Raw genomic sequence first — 20,054 nt, 5'->3', positions numbered from 1 at the left:
GGGGTGGTCTGTGGTGGTTTAGGCTGGGTGCTGGCCCAGATGCCACTGCACAGGCCACACCTGGGAGGTCCCAAGGGGTGGGCCCAGCCCAGGGGGTGGTCACAGGGACCAGGTATTCCATTCCCATAATGCCCTGCACCCCTATAAAAAGGCCATGCGGGGTCTGCACTTCCTCTTTCGTCCCCTGCTGCTGCCTAGGTAACATGGCGTGAGCCGCCTCCCTTGGGCCTGCTCAGGCCCAAGGCTGGGTGGGGGGGGGAAGAAAGAGCCCTGGGGGGGTTTGGGTGTACCCCCAGGTGGGGATGGGATGTTTTTGGGTATGTTCTGGGATCTCTCTCTTTGTCATGGTGCTTGTGGGTATCTGTAAAACTTTCATTGTTGTTTGTTATTGTTTTTCCTATTTAAACTTTCCATCACTTTTTTGCAATCTGTTTGCCTGAGTCGTTATTTCTGCCTGTGGTGGGGAGGGGATCTGCCCCAACCCATTACAACGTTGATTGTAACAACAGAACCAAAAAGACACAATCACAAGGACTCAGCGCACAACCCACCGGCTGTGCTGATTAGAGGATTACGTCATTGAAAGACCACCAGAAGGACAAACTAATTTACATACACCCACCTTTATATGCCTATGTATTAAGGGTAGAATAGTTAAAGGGTAGTTAGAAAGTCAGTCGTGCATTTTAGCACCCAGCGCTGTTTTGCATGTCTCTTACTGCTTTAAAATCGCTCTTTTCAAACTAAAACTATATTCCATTGACTTTAATTGGCTCGGTCGTTTATAACAAACAATTTAGTGGTTTGCACCTTTTTCTTTTCTCCTGCCTCCAGACTGAGAATGTAATTCTTTTGGAATTCGCTTCCTTTAAAGCTACTACAGTTTATCAACACAAATATCCCAATAAACAAAAGCCATTTCAGCAGCTGAGAGAGTGACTCCAGTGGATATAACCGTCCTCTTAATTATTCTTCTTATGAAGACAGAGCTTCAAGGTCTTCCACAAGGCAGCTGAACTGTCTCTTACTATGCAAAGCCACGGGAAGTAGACAATATGTCTTGAAGAGGCCAAGTGCACAGCGAGGTAAGGCCTGCAGGTGTTTGAAGAGGAATGCTTCCCTGGGCACTGCTCCCAGGAACAGCAGGCCATGGGTCTTGGGAACTCAGAAGACAGCCACTCTCTCATGCTGAGCAGGAGCAGTACAGCACCTTCATCACTCTGCAGCTGTTTTGAATGTAAGTAGACGGATCACGCCAACATACGGGATAATGCAAAGGTGCTTTATTCTGGCACCAGGGAACAGGGGACTAGTGTCCAAAGCACTGTGCCACTGAACCACCATTTTTAGGCAGCATTTATACAGTTTTGGATACAAGTTATTATAAAAATTTTCATTCTCAGCAGTAACCTTTAAGATCATGGGATAGGTATCTTCAAAACACATTCCATGGGATTAAATGAGATTCTACAGATACTCGTTTCTAAGCACAATTCTTACCTGGCATTAGGAGTTGCCATGTCTTAGAGTATTGCTACATAGAGGCTGCAGTACATACCAAGTACTGCAAAGCTAAGAGCAGATAGTTATACAACAATCATAAATGACTAAGTGTTCCGGTTTCACCGTCTTGATTAAGCGTTTAGATTACAAAACATTTCTAATGTTAACATTTCTGAACATGAGCTCCTCAGGACTCTCTTTTGGTGACCTGGAGGTAGGGATGACTGAAAAAGTAAGACTCAAATCTGCTGAGTGGTTACAAATGTCTGTTGCTGACAAATTGAAACTCAGGAGGTTCAACAAGACCAAGTGCAAGGTCCTGCATCTGGGTCAGGGCAGTCCCAAGCACTGATATAGGCTGGGCAGGGACTGGCTTGAGAACAGAAAAGGACTTGGGGGTGCTGGTGGAACAGGTGCTGGTGGATGAGAAGCTCAACAGGAGCCACCAGTGTGCACGTGCAGCTCAGAAAGCCAACCAGAGCCTGGGCTGCATCAAGAGAAGTGTGGCCAGCAGGTCAAGGGAGATGATTCTCCCCCTCTGCTCCACTCTGGTGAGACCCCACCTGGAGCACTGCATCCAGTCTGGAGCCTTTATTACAGGAAGCATCTGGAGGTGCTGGAAGGTGTCCAGAGAAGGGCCATGAAGATGATCAGAGCCCTGGAGCACCTCTCCTATGATGACAGACTGAGGGAGTTGGGGCTGTTCAGCCTGGAGAAGAGAAGGCTCCGGGGAGATCTTACTGTGGCCTTCCAGTATCTGAAGGAGGCTACAAGAAAGCTGGGGAGGGACTTTTGAGGGTGTCAGGGAGCGATAGGACTGGGGGGAATGGAACAAAACTAGAAATGGGTAGATTCAGATTGGATGTTAGGAAGAAGTTCTTCCCCTTGAGGGTGCTGAGACACACAGGTTGCCCAGGGAGGTTGGTAGAAGCCAAATCCCTGGAGGTTTTTAAGTCCAGGCTGGATGTGGCTGTGAGCAACCTGCTGTAGTGTGAGGTGTCCCTGCCCATGGCAGGGGGGTTGGAACTGGATGATCCTTGAGGTCCCTTCCAACCCTGACAATTCTGTGATTCTATGATTTCAGGCTTACAAGTTCCAGGGAGCATTTTAGTTCAGCATGATTTTTATTTTTAGAGTATAGGATAGCTGAATCCCCTCCGAGTCCTTCAACACACATCTAGCTGTAGATGCACATTCACACACAAATCTCATGCACACCTCTATACCTCCATAGGCTGATCCATGTTAAACTTAATGGGAATACAATAGAATTCAGCAGGTTGGAGAAGACCTTTGAGATGATCAAGTCCAACCCAGCACCCAGCACCATCTACTCAACTAATCCATGGCACCAAGTGCCTCATCCAGTGCAAACATTGAAGACATTTAGAACTCACCGGTGACTCTGCAATGGCCATGATGCTTGTGATGGAGTGGGCACTGAATTTGTTGGACTCACCAACATGGCACTATAAATGTTGGAAGCAACCACTAGCACACAAAGTAGAATTGGTCCTATGATGGCTCCTTCCAGCCCCAGGTAATAGGCCCCACCAGCTACTGCAAGACCTGTCAGGTAGGGATGACCACCTCTAGAATGATAGCATAAGCAGAAGAAAATTCAATTAAGAACAACAATCAACAATTCTATCCATGTTAAGATGCACTTAATCACAAAGTTTTGTTAAGCTTAGGGAATGACACAGCTAGCTACAGAAATCCATGCATATACCACAAACTGCTCTTTGAATGACCGCACAAGGCTGAATTCTGAGGCTGAATTCTGTTCTGTGTTTGGGCAGCAGATCAAAAGTGTCCTGCAGCACATAACACTGGCAATACCCACAGTGCTACCTCACAGGCTACCTCACAGACACCTGCTGAAGAGGATCTGAAGGAGTGAATGGCAAAAATGATCCCAAAGACTGTTCATGCTTTATGGAACCGTAGAATTGTTAGGGCTGGGAGGGACCCCAAGGATCATCTAGTTCCAACCTCACTGCCATGGGCAGGGACACCTCACACTAGAGCAGGTTGCTCACAGCCACATCCAGCCTGTCCTTAAAAACCTCCAGGGATGAGGCCTCTACCACCTCCCTCGGCAACCTGTGCTAGTGTCTCAGCACCCTCATCAGAAGAACTTCTTCCTAACATCCAATCTGAATCTACCCATTTCTAGTTCTGTTCCATGCCCCCTGTTATGGCCAAGAATCAATAAGTTTTAAGACAACGAGCAAGTTAGCATATATTCTTGAAAGCAGGGGGAAGCAGGAGCCACACGGGGGGGAAGCAGGAGTCACGGGGGGGGGGGGGGGGGGATGCAGGAGCCACGGTGGGGGGAAGCAGGAGTCACGGCAGGGGGGGGAAGCAGGAGTCATGGCAGGGTGGGGAAACGGGAGCCACGGCACAGGGGTTAAGCAGGAGTCATGGCGGGGGGGGGAAACAGGAGCCACGGTGGGGGAAGCAGGAGACACGGCAGGGGGGGTAAGCAGGAGCCACACGGGGGTGAAGCAGGAGACACGGCAGGGGGGTGAAGCAGGAGTCATGGCAGGGTGGGGAAACAGGAGCCACGGTGGGGGGAAGCAGGAGCCACACGGGGGTGAAGCAGGAGTCATGGCGGGGGAGGGAAGCAGGAGCCACGGTGGGGGGAAGCAGGAGCCACGGCAGGGGGGTGAAGCAGGAGTCATGGCAGGGTGGGGAAACAGGAGCCACTGTGGGGGGAAGCAGGAGCCACACGGGGGTGAAGCAGGAGACACACGGGGGTAGAGGAGGAGGGCAGCTCGCTCACCAAACCATTTTGTATCTTCAGGTGGGAGAGCTTGGCCAGACAAGACACAGCAGCTTTGGACTGTGTGGGTTTGTTCCCCAATGCCCAGGAAGCTGTGGCTCAGCTGTGTGTGTCTGCCAAGGAGAGCTGCCCAGGGCTTTCCTTGGGTCTATGCAAGTCCTGGTGCTTGCAAAGGCTGAACAGCTCAGGGTGTGAGGGGATTAGAGCTGAAGGAGTTTTCAGGTGCTCTGCCCTGCTGAGCCTGACCAGCGGTGTGCAGCTAAGATCTCCCTCAGGGAATGCTTTCCCTTGGGGAAACCACTTGCCAGCCAGTGGGTAGCAAGAGAAAATGCCCTGCAGGCCTGGCTGTGCCTGCTGCATGTGAGGGGGAGAGGGCAGAAGGAGCTGAGGCTGGCAAAGGAAGTGAGTGCTGGGGGTGCAGCTGTCCCCGAGATGGCAGCAGAGAGGGAGCAGCAGGGAAGAGGGCAGCCAAGGGGCTGAGGAGCAGCCAGGGCGCTGCTGGAGGGCAGGCAGGGACAGAGGTTGTGCTTGGAAGCAGCAGCAGCAGCAGAGAGCCCTGAGCGTCCCTGCTCAGCCCTGCTCACACGCAGCCTGCTCCACTGCGGCCTGCAGGGCTCTGGCTTGCTAGGGACACCCAGCTGGGGCCTGCTCCCTGACCTCACAGGGCCAGGGCAGCATCTCCTGGGTGACGTCACCAGGGGGTTGGGGGGTGGCCATCGGTGACGTCACGGTGCGGGGGCGGGGTCATGTCCCTTGGGTGAGGTCACAATGCCCCCAGGGATGGGTATAGAACCGGGCTGCACTCTGCCCCAGCCAGCTTTGGCTCTCAGCCTGGCTCGGGGGCTCTGCGAGAGACCCCTTGGGTAGTGCGAAGGGAACGCCGACAGGAGAGGACTTCTCTGTGGGACTGGAGCCTGAGCAGCAGGCAGCACTCACGGGAGAAGGACACAGATCCTGTCACAGGGTCCTGAGCGCTTGGCAGGCTTGCAGCTGTCCCACAGCCAGCGGTGAGCAGCAGCCCAAGGTCCCTGCTTTGCTTGGGCCGCTCCTGTCCAGCCGCCATGCTTGTGGCACTGGCGGTGACCCTGCTGTGGGCAGCAGTCAACTGTGCCCTATGGATGACAGAGGTGGGTGAGCCACTGCCTGGCACTGTGCCCTGGGGCCCTGCTGTCCCCTGGAGGGGCTGGCAGGGTGAGCTCAGGGTGGGAAGAGGGGGTGGCAGAGCCGTGGGAATCTGCTGAACAGGGAGGTGCAGGAGGGACCCTGGCAGCAAGTCTGCAGCACCAGAGCTGATTCTCCATCATCTGCCTGCCATGAGCAGCTTCATCCTCCCCATCCTCCCTGCCCCATTCCTGTCCCAGAAGCAGCAGCTATCATCAGATGCTGCAGGCAGGAACTTGCTGGAGGGACCCAGGGGACCTTTACAGAATCTTCCTTTCCCTGCAGGAGGCAGAACTGGCCCTGACTGAGGGCACGAGAGACGACCCTGCGAGTGCCACAGGTTGTGAGGGGGCAGCCCTGGAGGAAGAGCCTCTCTCTTCTGTGCCAGCAGAGGAGGAGGGGGCTGCATCTGCAGAGCTTGGCCCCCAAATGGATGTGGATCAGGCAGCAGCCCCAGAAACGGGCATGGATCAAGCAGCTGCTACAGAGGAGGTCATGGAGGTGAAACCTGCCCCAGCCGTGGATGTGGAGCTGAGTCCTGTGGCACAGCTTGGCACGGCCAGCGGCTGCAGCTCAGCTCTAATGGCTACAGCCCAGTGGCTGGTGGCAGAGGCTGTGGAGGAGGCAGTGCCTGAGGTGCTGTGGGAAGGCCTCAGGCATGAAGGGCAGAGGGCAGCTGGCAGCAGCCAGGCCCCGGCTCGCCGCCGCTTCGGGTCAGGCTTCTTGCGCAGGCTGCGCAAGGGGCTGAGCAGGGCACGCAAGAGCTTCCTCTGTGCCTGCTGCATCCCCACGGCACAGGAGGACTAGCACCGTGCCCTGCTGCCAGGGCCAGGCCCAGGGATGGACGTGGAACTGACACCTGCGTGGCTTTGCCACTGGAGTGGGCAGACTCCTGGGATGGTCACAGCGAAGCGGAGCTGCCCAGAGGAGCACAAAAGAGCTTGGCAACAAAAAAGCAAAGGTGAAAGAACAACAATAAACAACAACAACCACCACCAGCCAGTCCTTTGGGTTTGTGTCTGTGCCTGCTGCACTTCAGGGCAAGAGGGTGGAAGAAGAGGGCAATAGGAGGGGGACAGAGTGCTGGGGGGGCAGCTGTGCCATCACAGCATCCCTAGGCTGACAAGAGAGCTGACTCCTTTGCTTTCCAGAGGCTCAGACAGCTCCTTCCTGGCAGAGGAAGGCATTTGCCTTTTGATTCCTACCTCTGAAAATTTCTGAAACAGGGTCCTGGGCTTCCTCTGAACACTAAGCAGCATCAACTCTTTCCAAACATGTTGGATGGAGTTTTGGTTTCCCTGGTGGCTCTCTGGTCACAGAGCACACAGGAGACAGCAGGAAGCAGAGGCTCCAACCCCCTCTGACTAGAGGGCATCTGAACACTTGCTTTCCGCTCTTAGCTTCTGCTTCCAGGCTCTGTGCTCATCCTTGTACTCTCCTCGTGGGCCTTGTCTGCCTCCCTGGCACCATCAGGAATCCCAAGATCCCCTGAATCCCAGCAGACCCAGAACCATTCCCATAGTTCCACGAGGAGGGTTCTCACTTGATGGCAGAGAACTGAGTTCAAGTCCCTTCCCTAATGAATGCTTACTCTACAATCCTGAAATGGTCATTGTCCTGGTATCTGGAAGTCTGATTCCTCATGCCAAAGGGCTGCCTCAGTCCCTAGCTTACAGAGTTCTCCTGCCTGGCTTAAAAGACAGTTCAGCCCTTAATTCTCCACAGAACAGCTCCATCATGAAAGGCCCTGACAAGACCAGCCAGTCCCTCAGCATGCAAAGCTGACCAGAAAGCCCTTAGAAAAGGCAGGAGCTGTGACCCAAGCAACTCCAACACTTCTGCAAAAGATTTTAAGCCAAACCATTTGAAGCCATCTTGTCTGGCAGCTCTTTTCTCATCAGCTGATTGCTCTGGAGTAGGCACCAGGAGCATCTGTGCTGCCTAGACATTGCCTGCAGCAGTAAGGCCACTGATTCAAACAGGCTCCTTGCAGCTCAGCTCACTGCTCCCATTTGGCAAGCAAACTGCTGAGCATCAGCAAATGCTCAGCTGATAGAGCTATGGAATTGAAAAGGAAAGATCCAAAGGAGTCTTCCTCTCAGTACTGGCACAGGTGAGGGATGAAGACATTCACATTTGAACACTTGATTTAGAGGCCTGCAGTGCTACAGGCTGGGGCCAGAGTGGCTGGAGAGCAGCCAGGCAGAAAGGGACCTGAGGGTAGTGGTGGACAGCAGCTGAACAGGAGCCAGCAGTGTGCCCAGGGGGCCAAGAAGGCCAAGGGCATCCTGGCCTGGATCAGGAAGAGTGTGGCCAGCAGGAACAGGAAAGTCCTTCTGCCCTGTGCTCAGCACTGGTTAGGCCACACCTTGAGTCCTGTGTCCAGTTCTGGGCCCCTCAGTTTAGGAAAGAGGTTGAGCTGCTGGAAGGTGTCCAGAGAAGGGCAACAAAGCTGGGGAGGGGTCTGGAGCACAGCCCTGGGAGGAGAGGCTGAGGGAGCTGGGGTTGCTTAGCCTGCAGAAGAGGAGGCTCAGGGGAGACCTTCTTGCTGTCCACAACTCCCTGAAGGGAAGGTGTAGCCAGGTGGGGGTTGTTCTCTTCTCCCAGGCAAATAGCACCAGAAAAAAGAAGACACACTCCCAAGCTGCACCAGGGGAGGTTTAGTCTGGAGGTGAGGAGAAAGTTCGTCCCAGAGAGAGCTGTTGGCCATTGGGATGTGCTGCCCAGGGAGGTGGTGGAGTCACCGTCCCTGGAGGTGTTCAAGAGGGGATTGGATGTGGCACTTGGTGCCATGGTTTGGTTAGTCATGAGCTGTTGGGTGATAGGTTGGACTTGATGATCTCTGAGGTCTTTTCCAACATTATTGATTCTATGATTCTCTGCTTTTAAAAAGGATTAAGAGATGCTTCTGTTCAGGACACTCATAATCACAATGGCTAAGCGGCTGCTGTTCTCAATTATTTGACCCTACCATTAATACATTAATTGTCCTGGAATAAAACACTTAGAGGAGAACAAAATAATCGTTTCTGAGCAAGCAAATGGTACAATAAGCACAGAAAACCTTTCCTGGCTTAGTAACACCTTCAGAAGATGGGGAGAGGTTCAAAGAGCGTGTGTTTCACGATCATGAACAGCTAAGCTTATTCATGCTCATGATTAATGTGGTTCTTGAACAAGAGATACATCACTGATCGTTTCTGCACTTACCCGGTGGGGCGGGAGGCGAGCCCCGAGCGGGACTCTCGCTTCTGGCGCCACCGCCCCGGGGACAGCGGCAGGTGGGGAGGCTGCCCGGGGCGGTCCAGCTCTCGAAGCCTGACGCTGGTGTCCTAAGGCGAGCTCAGGGAGGAGGGAAACCTGCCGTGGAGCAGAAGGGCATCAGCTGGCTTGATCTTGATTTCCAGGACGAATGTAGCCCGTGAAAGCGGAGCCTCATGAGCCTTCTGGCTTCGGGGTTTAAGCAGGAGGTGTCAGTGAAGTTAGCAGAGGGAGAACTGGCTTGTGGCGGCCAAGCGTTCATAGCGACGTCGCTTTTGGCTCCTTCGATCTCGGCTCTTCCTATCACCGTGCAGCAGAACTCACCAAGCGTTGGGCTGTTCAGCCGCTAAGAGGGAAGGTGAGCTGGGCTCAGACCGTCGCAGACAGGTTAGTTTTACCCTGCTGCTGCTGTGTGGTTGCAGTACTAACCCTGCTCGGTGCGAGAGGAAGCGCAGGCTGAGACCTGCGGCGTGCGCCTGGCTGCGCCGCCGCTGGCACCAGGCTCCCGTCTGCGGCATCTCCACCGAACGCCTCTCTGCCAGACTCCGCCTAGGCGTAGGACACCGCAGCGCCCACGGCGCCTCGGGGGACTCCCGGTAGCGGGGAACGCCGCTCGGTGCCGGGAAGCGGAGGGGCGGAGAGATGCGGCGCCGCCTCGCCCCCGTCTCGTACCGCATGGTCGTGGGGGCCCCGGTGCTAAACCATTCGGAGAGGACGGGATGCCGGGTCAGGGTTTCGTACGCAGCAGAGCAGCTTCCTCGCTGCCATCTGTCGAGAATCAGCCCTCGACACAAGCTTGGGTTGGGTTTTTTATCACTGTTTTTTGCGCTCCCCAGTTCAAGAGGGACAGGGAGAGAGTCCAGAGGAGAGCTACCAGGATGATGAAGGGGCTGGAGCACTGCCCTATGAGGAGAGGCTGAGAGCCCTGGGGCTGTTCAGTCTGGAGGAGAGAAGACTGAGAGGGGATCTGATCAATGACTATCAGTATTTGAGGGCTGGGGGTCAGGAGGGAGGGGACAGGCTCTGCTCAGTTGCACCCTGGGATAGGACAAGGAGCAATGGATGGAAACTCCAGCACAGAAGGTTTCACCTCAACACGAGGAGGAACTTCTTCACTGTTGTAATGGGTTGGGGCAGGTCCCCTCCCACCACAGACAGAAATAACGACTCAGGCAAACGGATTGCAAAAGTGATGAAAGTTTAAATAGGAAAAACAATAACAAACAACAATGAAAGTTTTACAGAGACCCACAAGCACCATGACAAAGAGAGAGATCCCAGAACATACCCAAAAACATCCCATCCCCACCTGGGGGTACACCCAAACCCCCCCCCCAGGGCTCTTTCTTCCCCCCCCCAACCCAGCCTTGGGCCTGAGCAGGCCCAAGGGAGGCGGCTCACGCCATTTTACCTAGGCAGCAGCAGGGGTCGAAAGAGGAAGTGAAGACCCCGCATGGCCTTTTTATAGGGGTGCAAGGCATCATGGGAATGGAATACCTGGTCCCTGTGACCACCCCCTGGGCTGGGCCCACCCCTTGGGACCTCCCAGGTGTGGCCTGCGCAGTGGCATCTGGGCCAGCACCCAGCCTAAACCACCACAGACCACCCCTTATTCCATACCTTAATCCCTGCACCCAGAACATACCATCAAATTAGAACTCTTCTTATGACATGTGTAGCAACAGTCCATGTCTTCTTCTGGGCGTCCTTCCACACAGTCTCTCATTCAGGCTCAAGCATCAGTCCATTCCAGTTGTTCTTCCTCCTGTGATGGAACCTCTCAGCGACGCAGTCCTTCTCCTGCAGTGTGAATTCCTTGTGGACTCCTTGGGACATCCTGGTCACCTGGAAACACCTCACAACTTCTCAGCCAAGACTTTATCTGCATTTACAGTTTCTCAGCGGCTTTTTCCACCCCTGGGGCAAGCCGGTCGGAGCAATCAGGCTCCAAGACCGCCTTTTCCATCCCTCCAGGGAACCACAACCGACAGCTTCTGGCCAGTCCAAAGCTACACCAATGCACATCGCAGGCACATCGCCCCCCCACGGGGCGTTCACATACCGAGGCATCACCGCATCCGGTTCACAGCCCTCCCCCGGAGGGGGCGGCTGCAGCACAGCTCGCTGAGAAGAGAGGAGGCGGAGCCAGGTGCTCGGCGCCGTTTTCAGAACATGTCCGAAAACACCAGGGAAAGATTTACAGCTGCCGCCGCCGCCTGAACGCAGCCCAGCTCGGGCGGTGCCGCCGCCGCCGCTTGAACGCGGCCCGGCCCGGCCCCCGCCGTCTCTGTCGCCGCGATGCAGAGTCCGAGTCACCTCCAGCAGTCGCTTGCCCGCTCGCCGCGGGTGTCCGCTCCCCGCAGCGGCCGCGGGCCGACCACACTCTGCCTGCCGCTGCCCCTCCTCTGCTCCCTGCCACTCCGCAGAGAACGAGGAGAAGGCAGGTCTCGCCTTCTTAGGCTACTCGAGCATTCTTAAGCTACCCTGGGCAGAAAGTCACAGAAAGAACCACCCCTCGCTGTTCCCAAGCAACAGGAGGGACTTCCATGCCATTAGCCACGCACCAGCTATCCTTCTGCAGTCCACAGGAGTTCACACAGTCGCCCCGGTAACACAAAACCTGAGCCCCAACTTCCCAAACCCAAGCCGACGCCCAGAACTAAATTTAAACTCTCCATCTTTTGCAATCCGAGCTGCAGTCGAGCCCCACGTTGGGCGCCAAAATGTAATGGGTTGGGGCAGGTCCCCTCCCCACCACAGGCAGAAATAACGACTCAGACAAACGGATTGCAAAAGTGATGAAAGTTTAAATAGGAAAAACAATAACAAACAACAATGAAAGTTTTACAGAGACCCACAAGCACCATGACAAAGAGAGAGATCCCAGAACATACCCAAGAACATCCCATCCCCACCTGGGGGTACACCCAAACCCCCCTCCCAGGGCTCTTTCTTCCCCCCCCCAACCCAGCCTTGGGCCTGAGCAGGCCCAAGGGAGGCGGCTCACGCCATTTTACCTAGGCAGCAGCAGGGGTCGAAAGAGGAAGTGAAGACCCCGCATGGCCTTTTTATAGGGGAGCAGGGCATTATGGGAATGGAATACCTGGTCCCTGTGACCACCCCCTGGGCTGGGCCCACCCCTTGGGACCTCCCAGGTGTGGCCTGCGCAGTGGCATCTGGGCCAGCACCCAGCCTAAACCACGATAACTGTGAGGGTCACAGAGCCCTGGAACAGGCTGCCCAGGGAGACTGTGGAGTCTCCCTCTCTGGAGACTTTCAGGCTCCATCAGGATGTGTTCCTGTGTGACCTGTGCTGGATTCTATGGTCCTGCTCTGGCAGAGGGGTTGGACTTCACGATCTCTGGAGGTCCCTTCCCACCCCTAACATCCTGTGATCCTATGACTGAAAGACTTGAAACTTCCTGTACATCCCCCTCACCAATAATGTTGTATGAATTACTGCAGTACATGATGCAGTAAATGCATTATATACTCCATATGATCTAACTATGCAGGTGTAAGGAGTTCATTGTAAGGGCCTTACTTCCAATACTGGGCACTCACTGCTCTCTATAACTCCCTGAAGGGAGGTTGTAGCCAGGTGGGGGTTGGTCTCTTCTCCCAGGCAAGCAGTACCAGAACAAGAGGACACAGTCTCAAGCTGTGCCAGGGGAGGTTTAGGCTGGATGTTAGGAAGAAGTTCTTCCCAGCAAGAGAGATTGGCTGTCGGGATGTGCTGCCCAGGGAGGTGGTAGAGTCACCATCACTGGAGGTGTTCAGGAAGAGCCTGGATGAGGCACTTGGTGCCATGGTTTAGTTGATCAGATGGTGGTGGGTGATAGATTGGACTTGATGATCTTGAGGGTCTTTTCCAACCTGGTTAATTCTATTCTATTCTATTCTATTCTATTCTATTCTATTCTATTCTATTCTATCCTATTGACAGAAACGAAAATTAGCTGAGTCTATCATGCCTTAAACTGCTTGCTAATGCTCTACATGCTGAGCTGTAATAGAACTGCTTTACTAATGACCTCCATTATATCTGTGGTGGGTTGAAGTTTTTCCCCCAGCATTAACTTCTGCAAGACCTAGTCAGTTAGAAGCAATTGCAGCTTGGTGTCATCTGCAAATTTACTGATGATGGACTCAATCCTCTCATCCAGATCATCAATAAAGATATTGAACAGGATGGGGCCCAGCACTGATCCCTGGGGGACACTACTAGTGCCTGGCTGCCAGCTGGATGTGGCACTATTCACCACCACTCTCTGGGCTCAGCCCTCCAGCCAGTTGCTAACCCAGCTCAGAGTGCCCCTGGCCTGGGGGGGTGCCTGGGGCGAGGCCCCTGTACAGGCATGGAACCGAACACATCTCTGGGGCTTCTCTTGCGGAGCCTTCCAGCTGCTAGGCCCTTGGAGCCGATGGACACCCGGGAGTTGAACAGCTCCTTCACGTCCTCCAGGACAGATGTACAGGGCCATGCCTGGCCCCTCAGCTGGCTCCAGCCCCAGAGCTGGCACTGGCCCCTCAGCTGCCCCGGGGCCCTGAGCTGCCACCGGGCAAGGCTCAGAGCCAGCTGCCATCTCGGGGCCAGCTGTGATGGCACAGCTGCCCCCCCAGCACTCTGTCCCCCTCCTATTGCCCTCTTCTTCCACCCTCTTGCCCTGAAGTGCAGCAGGCACAGACACAAACCCAAAGGACTGGCTGGTGGTGGTTGTTGTTGTTTATTGTTGTTCTTTCACCTTTGCTTTTTTGTTGCCAAGCTCTTTTGTGCTCCTCTGGGCAGCTCCGCTTCGCTGTGACCATCCCAGGAGTCTGCCCACTCCAGTGGCAAAGCCACGCAGGTGTCAGTTCCACGTCCATCCCTGGGCCTGGCCCTGGCAGCAGGGCACGGTGCTAGTCCTCCTGTGCCGTGGGGATGCAGCAGGCACAGAGGAAGCTCTTGCGTGCCCTGCTCAGCCCCTTGCGCAGCCTGCGCAAGAAGCCTGACCCGAAGCGGCGGCGAGCCGGGGCCTGGCTGCTGCCAGCTGCCCTCTGCCCTTCATGCCTGAGGCCTTCCCACAGCACCTCAGGCACTGCCTCCTCCACAGCCTCTGCCACCAGCCACTGGGCTGTAGCCATTAGAGCTGAGCTGCAGCCGCTGGCCGTGCCAAGCTGTGCCACAGGACTCAGCTCCACATCCACGGCTGGGGCAGGTTTCACCTCCATGACCTCCTCTGTAGCAGCTGCCTGATCCATGCCCGTTTCTGGGGCTGCTGCCTGATCCACATCCATTTGGGGGCCAAGCTCTGCAGATGCAGCCCCCTCCTCCTCTGCTGGCACAGAAGAGAGAGGCTCTTCCTCCAGGGCTGCCCCCTCACAACCTGTGGCACTCGCAGGGTCGTCTCTCGTGCCCTCAGTCAGGGCCAGTTCTGCCTCCTGCAGGGAAAGGAAGATTCTGTAAAGGTCCCCTGGGTCCCTCCAGCAAGTTCCTGCCTGCAGCACCTGATGATAGCTGCTGCTTCTGGGACAGGAATGGGGCAGGGAGGATGGGGATGGGGAGGATGAAGCTGCTCATGGCAGGCAGATGATGGAGAATCAGCTCTGGTGCTGCAGACTTGCTGCCAGGGTCCCTCCTGCACCTCCCTGTTCAGCAGATTCCCACGACTCTGCCACCCCCTTTTCCCACCCTGAGCTCACCCTGCCAGCCCCTCCAGGGGACAGCAGGGCCCCAGGGCACAGTGCCAGGCAGTGGCTCACCCACCTCTGTCATCCATAGGGCACAGTTGACTGCTGCCCACAGCAGGGTCACCGCCAGTGCCACGAGCATGGCGGCTGGACAGGAGCGGCCCAAGCAAAGCAGGGACCTTGGGCTGCTGCTCACCGCTGGCTGTGGGACAGCTGCAAGCCTGCCAAGCGCTCAGGACCCTGTGACAGGATCTGTGTCCTTCTCCCGTGAGTGCTGCCTGCTGCTCAGGCTCCAGTCCCACAGAGAAGTCCTCTCCTGTCGGCGTTCCCTTCGCACTACCCAAGGGGTCTCTCGCAGAGCCCCCGAGCCAGGCTGAGAGCCAAAGCTGGCTGGGGCAGAGTGCAGCCCGGTTCTATACCCATCCCTGGGGGCATTGTGACCTCACCCAAGGGACATGACCCCGCCCCCGCACCGTGACGTCACCGATGGCCACCCCCCAACCCCCTGGTGACGTCACCCAGGAGATGCTGCCCTGGCCCTGTGAGGTCAGGGAGCAGGCCCCAGCTGGGTGTCCCTAGCAAGCCAGAGCCCTGCAGGCCGCAGTGGAGCAGGCTGCGTGTGAGCAGGGCTGGGCAGGGACGCTCAGGGCTCTCTGCTGCTGCTGCTGCTTCCAAGCACAACCTCTGTCCCTGCCTGCCCTCCAGCAGCGCCCCGGCTGCTCCTCAGCCCCTTGGCTGCCCTCTTCCCTGCTGCTCCCTCTCTGCTGCCATCTCGGGGACAGCTGCACCCCCAGCACTCACTTCCTTTGCCAGCCTCAGCTCCTTCTGCCCTCTCCCCCTCACATGCAGCAGGCACAGCCAGGCCTGCAGGGCATTTTCTCTTGCTACCCACTGGCTGGCAAGTGGTTTCCCCAAGGGAAAGCATTCCCTGAGGGAGATCTTAGCTGGACACCGCTGATCAGGCTCAGCAGGGCAGAGCACCTGAAAACTCCTTCAGCTCTAATCCCCTCACACCCTGAGCTGTTCAGCCTTTGCAAGCACCAGGACTTGCATAGACCCAAGGAAAGCCCTGGGCAGCTCTCCTTGGCAGACACACACAGCTGAGCCACAGCTTCCTGGGCATTGGGGAACAAACCCACACAGTCCAAAGCTGCTGTGTCTTGTCTGGCCAAGCTCTCCCACCTCAAGATGCAAAAGGGTTTGGTGAGCAAGCTGCCCTCTCAGAGCACCGGGGAACCGCGGGGATCCAGGGGACGGGCAGGTAGTAGAGGGGCTGATGGCGGAGTTGGGGTGTGCCCGGGGCTGAGAGATGGCTGTGGGGTGGGAAACGAGGTGCAGGGGTGTCGGGGAGAGGGTGAGTTACGGTAGGACTGGTGCCAGGCACCCAATTCAGTAGCAGAGGGGCTGGGAAGCCGGGGCTGAGCCCCATGGTTGAGGAGGTGCCCCCATCCTGGCTCCAGCACAGCAGAAAGGGTGTGTGGGTGGCACTGCCAGCTCAGCCCCTCTGGCCCCAGTGCTCAGCCTCTGTAGATCAGGTCCCCTCTCTGGTGCGCGGTTGCCCAACAACAGAATGTCCCTCCGCTGTGCCAGGGGTCCCTGGGGGGCCGGTGCTGTACCAGGTGGAACGGACCCGTACAGGAAAGAGCTACTCTGTCTGCTCCGTAAAAGCCATCCAGCACGGGGAGGCAATCTTCACCTGCCAGGCCTCCTTCTGGCCTTCCCAGGAGAGTCAGGTGCAGCACCAGCAGGCCACCATGCCTGCAGTACCACCCCCTGAGCACCTGCTGACACAAGAGGAGCTCACAGAGAAGTACCTGCAGTGAGTGGGGTCAGAGGGCACGCTTGGGGACACCCTCTGTGGCTGGGGCTTAAGGAGGCACAGGGAGTGGGATGACTGCCTGAGGACACCTCAGATAGGACTGGAACAGGAGCTGAGAACAGGACAGGGTAAGACCTGTGCCTGGCGCAAGACAGACCCCTCAGTGTGGCCCTGGCTCTCCACTCTAAAGCCACTGCCAGCAGGACATGCCCTTGGCCTGCCTGGCATTAACCTCCGTGTTGGTCTACAGGGATTCTCACCTGCCAGAGAAGTACAAGCAACACCTCCACGAGCTCCTAGCAGAAGATGTGCCGATGGAGATCAAACCTGTCAGCCCACCGGCTGCATTCTGCTTGGAGGCACAGGAACCGAAGCAGCTCCTCTGGGTGCGAGCACGAGGGCACATAGGTGAGTGTGGCTGCCCGGCCAGCTGGGCACACAGGCTTGGGCTCACGATGGAGTGGGATGAGAAGGCTGCAGTTTATAGCTTGCCTGCACCAAGGCCTGCAGAGAGGCCAAGGGATTCTGAGGCTGAAGTACAGATGTGGGTGCTGGAGCTTGAAGGGATGCCCATGTCCTGTGCTCAGCCACAGTGGGCATTCCCCAGGGGACATGGCCAGGGGAGTGGGGCTGACAGAGCACCGTGGTGCAGCTGATCCATGGAGCTCCCAGGGCCTTGCCTGGTGCCACAGGCTTGTCCCTGGGGACAGGCAGTGCCGGTTCTCTGCAGGAGAGACCGATACGAAGGTGCACTGCTGCGTGGCCGCCTACATGTCGGACTACGGCTTCCTGGGCACGGCGCTGCTCCCGCACCGGCAGTACCACGCCAAGTTCCTTCTGTCCGACAGCCATGCCATGCGGTTCCATTCAGCATTCCGATCAGACCACCGGATGCTGTGCGAGTGTGAGAGCCCCTGCTTTGGTCAGTACTCGCCACGTGCCCTGGGGTCCCATACAGCAGAGGCCAGCCCTGCCTGTCCCAGGCACAGTCTGACGGAGCCTCTTCGCAGTTGGGTCACAGGCACTGGTGCAGGGACGGCTGTGGCGCAGGGATGGGGTCCTGGCTGTCACCTGTATGCAGCAGGGAGTCATCGTGCTGGAGCCAAGGCAGAGCAAACTCTAGCTGAGGAGCTGCTGCGGTGGTGTGGTGGTTATTAGTATTTAATAGGCAAAGGGTTAATAAGAATATTTGTAGTACCTCTATTAATAAAAAAGTTCCCGTGGGAAATAGGACTAAAGCCTGTTCACTGGTTCCAAGTACTCGGTTGTGGAGCAGGTCCCTCACCAGCAGGAATGTGTCACCATTTAAACAACAGGAGCAAGCCTCCAGAAACAACACCTGCCCCAGAGATGGAAGTGGAGCCGACAACTGCCCCAGAGTTGAAGCTGGAGCAGAGAACCGCCCCAGAGATGGAGGTGGAGCAGACAACTGCCCCACACATAGACAAAGAGCAGACACCTGTGCCACAGCTTGGCACAGCCAGCAGCTGTAGCTGAGCTCTGACTGCCACGGCCCGGTCAGTCATGAGAGAGGCTGTGGAGGAGGCTCTGACTGAGGTGCTCTGGGAAGCCCTCAGGCATGATGGACAGAGCCCTGCTGGCACCACCCAGGCCCCATTGTAGTCGATTCTGATCAGGCTTCTTCAGGAGGATGTGCAAGGAGCTGAGCAGGGCATGCAGGGGCTGCCTCTGTGCCTGCTGCATGTCAGGGCCACAGCAGGAGTAGCACCATGCCCTGGTGCCAGGGCCAGGCCAGTCCCCTGAGGTGGCACCAGGCCCTGACAATGGCCTGTGGCCCTGCAGAGTGGCTCTGCCACGGGTCTGGGTCTGTCACCTGGGATGGTGACACACAGCCTGAGCTGTCCAGCTGAGGAAGAACTTGGCAAGGGCAAGAGAGAAGAGAAGGACAGGAAATGGCAACAATAAACAACAACAACCACCCAATTGTTTGGTTTTGTGTCTGTGCCTGCTGCACTTCAGGGCAAGAGGGCGGAAGGAGATGACAGTAGGAGGGGGACTGAGTGCTGGGGGTACAGCTGCACCATCACAGCTGGCCCCGAGATGGCAGCTGGCTCTGAGCCTTGCCCAGTGCCCAGAGGGAGAGCATCAGGCAAGACAGCATCCAAGGGACTGAGGAGCAGCCAGGGGGGCCTCCCATGAGCCTCCTCTAGGCTAAACAACCCCCCCTCAGAGCACAGAGCAGCACATTCTGCATCAGGTAGGAAGCTTGGCAGCTAGCCCAGGCTACATCTAGCTAGTCACAGAGCAGCAGAGCGCAGGGGCCAGGAGTCACAGAGCAGCAGGCACCCAGCCTAGGCAGAAGTTCATTTCCTGCAAGCAAGCTCTGAGTGAGGAGCTCAAGGGGCTCAGAGCTTAGTCCCCAAGGCTGGCACTTGCAGCAGCTTACCACAGGGACATTCCTGCCCCCATGTGCCACAGGAAAGTGGCTTCTGAGCCACCTGCAGGGAGGAATTTGGTTTCCCACAGCTCCACATCTGGGGACGGAGGCTTCCCGCTCGCTGTCAGGGTTTGTGGCTGAGGCCCAACACAAATCTGCAACTTCTCATCAGGCAAAGCAGTTAAGCTCCCTGGAAAAAGAGAAACAAGAAAAGGGAAGGAAAAAAGGAAGAGACAATCTTACAAAACCCCAGGATCTACCCAAAGCCATTTGACAGGAAGCCTCTTCCATTCACCCATCCCCTGCTGAGATTCCCTTCCCCTGTGGCTCCTGGCTGGCCCAGAGCTGTGGAACATAAAGCAAGGCACAGGCCTGTGGGGACCTGCTGCCCTGCACCACCAAACCCAGAGCCCTGAGTCCCTGCCACTCCCAGAGCAGACCCCAGACACAACAGGGACTGCACACAGACCCCAAACCTCCCTGAAAACACCCCCAACTCCTTTGGGACCTTCCAGAGACTCCCTGGGAGCCCCCAAGGCAAAATCCAGAGGCCCCAGGACCCCCTTAGATACTCACAACCCCCCTCGGGATGCCCCAGATCCACTTGAGATGTCTGCAGACCCCTGAAGAGGCCCCCAGAAAACCCTCTACATGCTCCCAGACCTCCTTTCCATGCCCCCACACCCACTTTAGAAGCCCACACACCGCTGTAGATGTCCCCTAGAATCCTTGAGGTGTCCCCAAAAAACCTTCTGATAGACCCAGACCCGTTCAGATGCCCCCTAAACCCCTTTTGCTGCCTCCAGGCTCACTTTAGATGCCTGCACACCCCCTTAACAAGGCCCCAGACCCCCTCTACATGCTCACAGGATCTCCTTTAGATGTCCCCACTTTCGATAGCCCCCTAGAATGCCTTAGGTGTCCCCTGATATACCCAGACCCATTGTAGATGCACACAGACCCTTTAGGATAACCCCCAACCCCTTTTTGCTACCCCCAGAATCACTTTAGAAGACCTAACACACAACAGGGACCTCCCAGAGACTCCAAAACCCCACCGAGAACCTCCCCTGCAACCCCTTCAGGACCTGCCACAGATTCCCCAGACCAATTTGGATGCCTGCAGAACCCCTTCTGATGCTCCCCAAACCCCATTTGATACACCCAGGCCTATTTTAGGTACCCCCTGATGCTTTTAATGGACCCCAGACCCACTGTAGATGACCTCAGAAGCCCTAATGCTGTCCCAGAGCCTTTTATGGGTCCCCGGATGCCTTCTAGATGCTCACAGAACTCCTTTAGATGTCCTCAGAACCACTTAAGATTCCCCCCCCCACTGCTTTAGATGCCTCCTAGACCCACCTCAGATGTCCCCAGACCCCTTTAGATGTCCCCAAAACCCCTTTGTCACCCTCAAATCCCCCTTTCAATGCTCCCACATTGCCTGCAGATGC

At 56.4% G+C, this 20,054-nt stretch overlaps 1 protein-coding gene across 1 annotated transcript; it reads left to right on the top strand.

The window, feature by feature from the left end:
* The first annotated feature begins 14,523 nt into the window (after positions 1-14,523).
* LOC104303686 (acyl-coenzyme A thioesterase 8) lies at positions 14,524-17,325 on the top strand. The gene is made up of 5 exons (XM_054164406.1): positions 14,524-14,650; positions 15,974-16,202; positions 16,453-16,610; positions 16,933-17,124; positions 17,213-17,325. Exons 1-5 carry the CDS (start codon positions 14,524-14,526, stop codon positions 17,323-17,325), a joined length of 819 nt encoding a protein of 272 aa, XP_054020381.1.
* Positions 17,326-20,054: the final 2,729 nt, after the last annotated feature.

Source organism: Dryobates pubescens, chromosome 9 (assembly GCF_014839835.1).
Source record: "Dryobates pubescens isolate bDryPub1 chromosome 9, bDryPub1.pri, whole genome shotgun sequence".
In the NCBI taxonomy this organism is placed as follows: Eukaryota; Metazoa; Chordata; class Aves; order Piciformes; family Picidae; genus Dryobates; species Dryobates pubescens.
The sequence above is the reverse complement of the archived record's forward strand: the minus strand, read 5'-3'. Positions and strand labels throughout refer to the sequence as shown.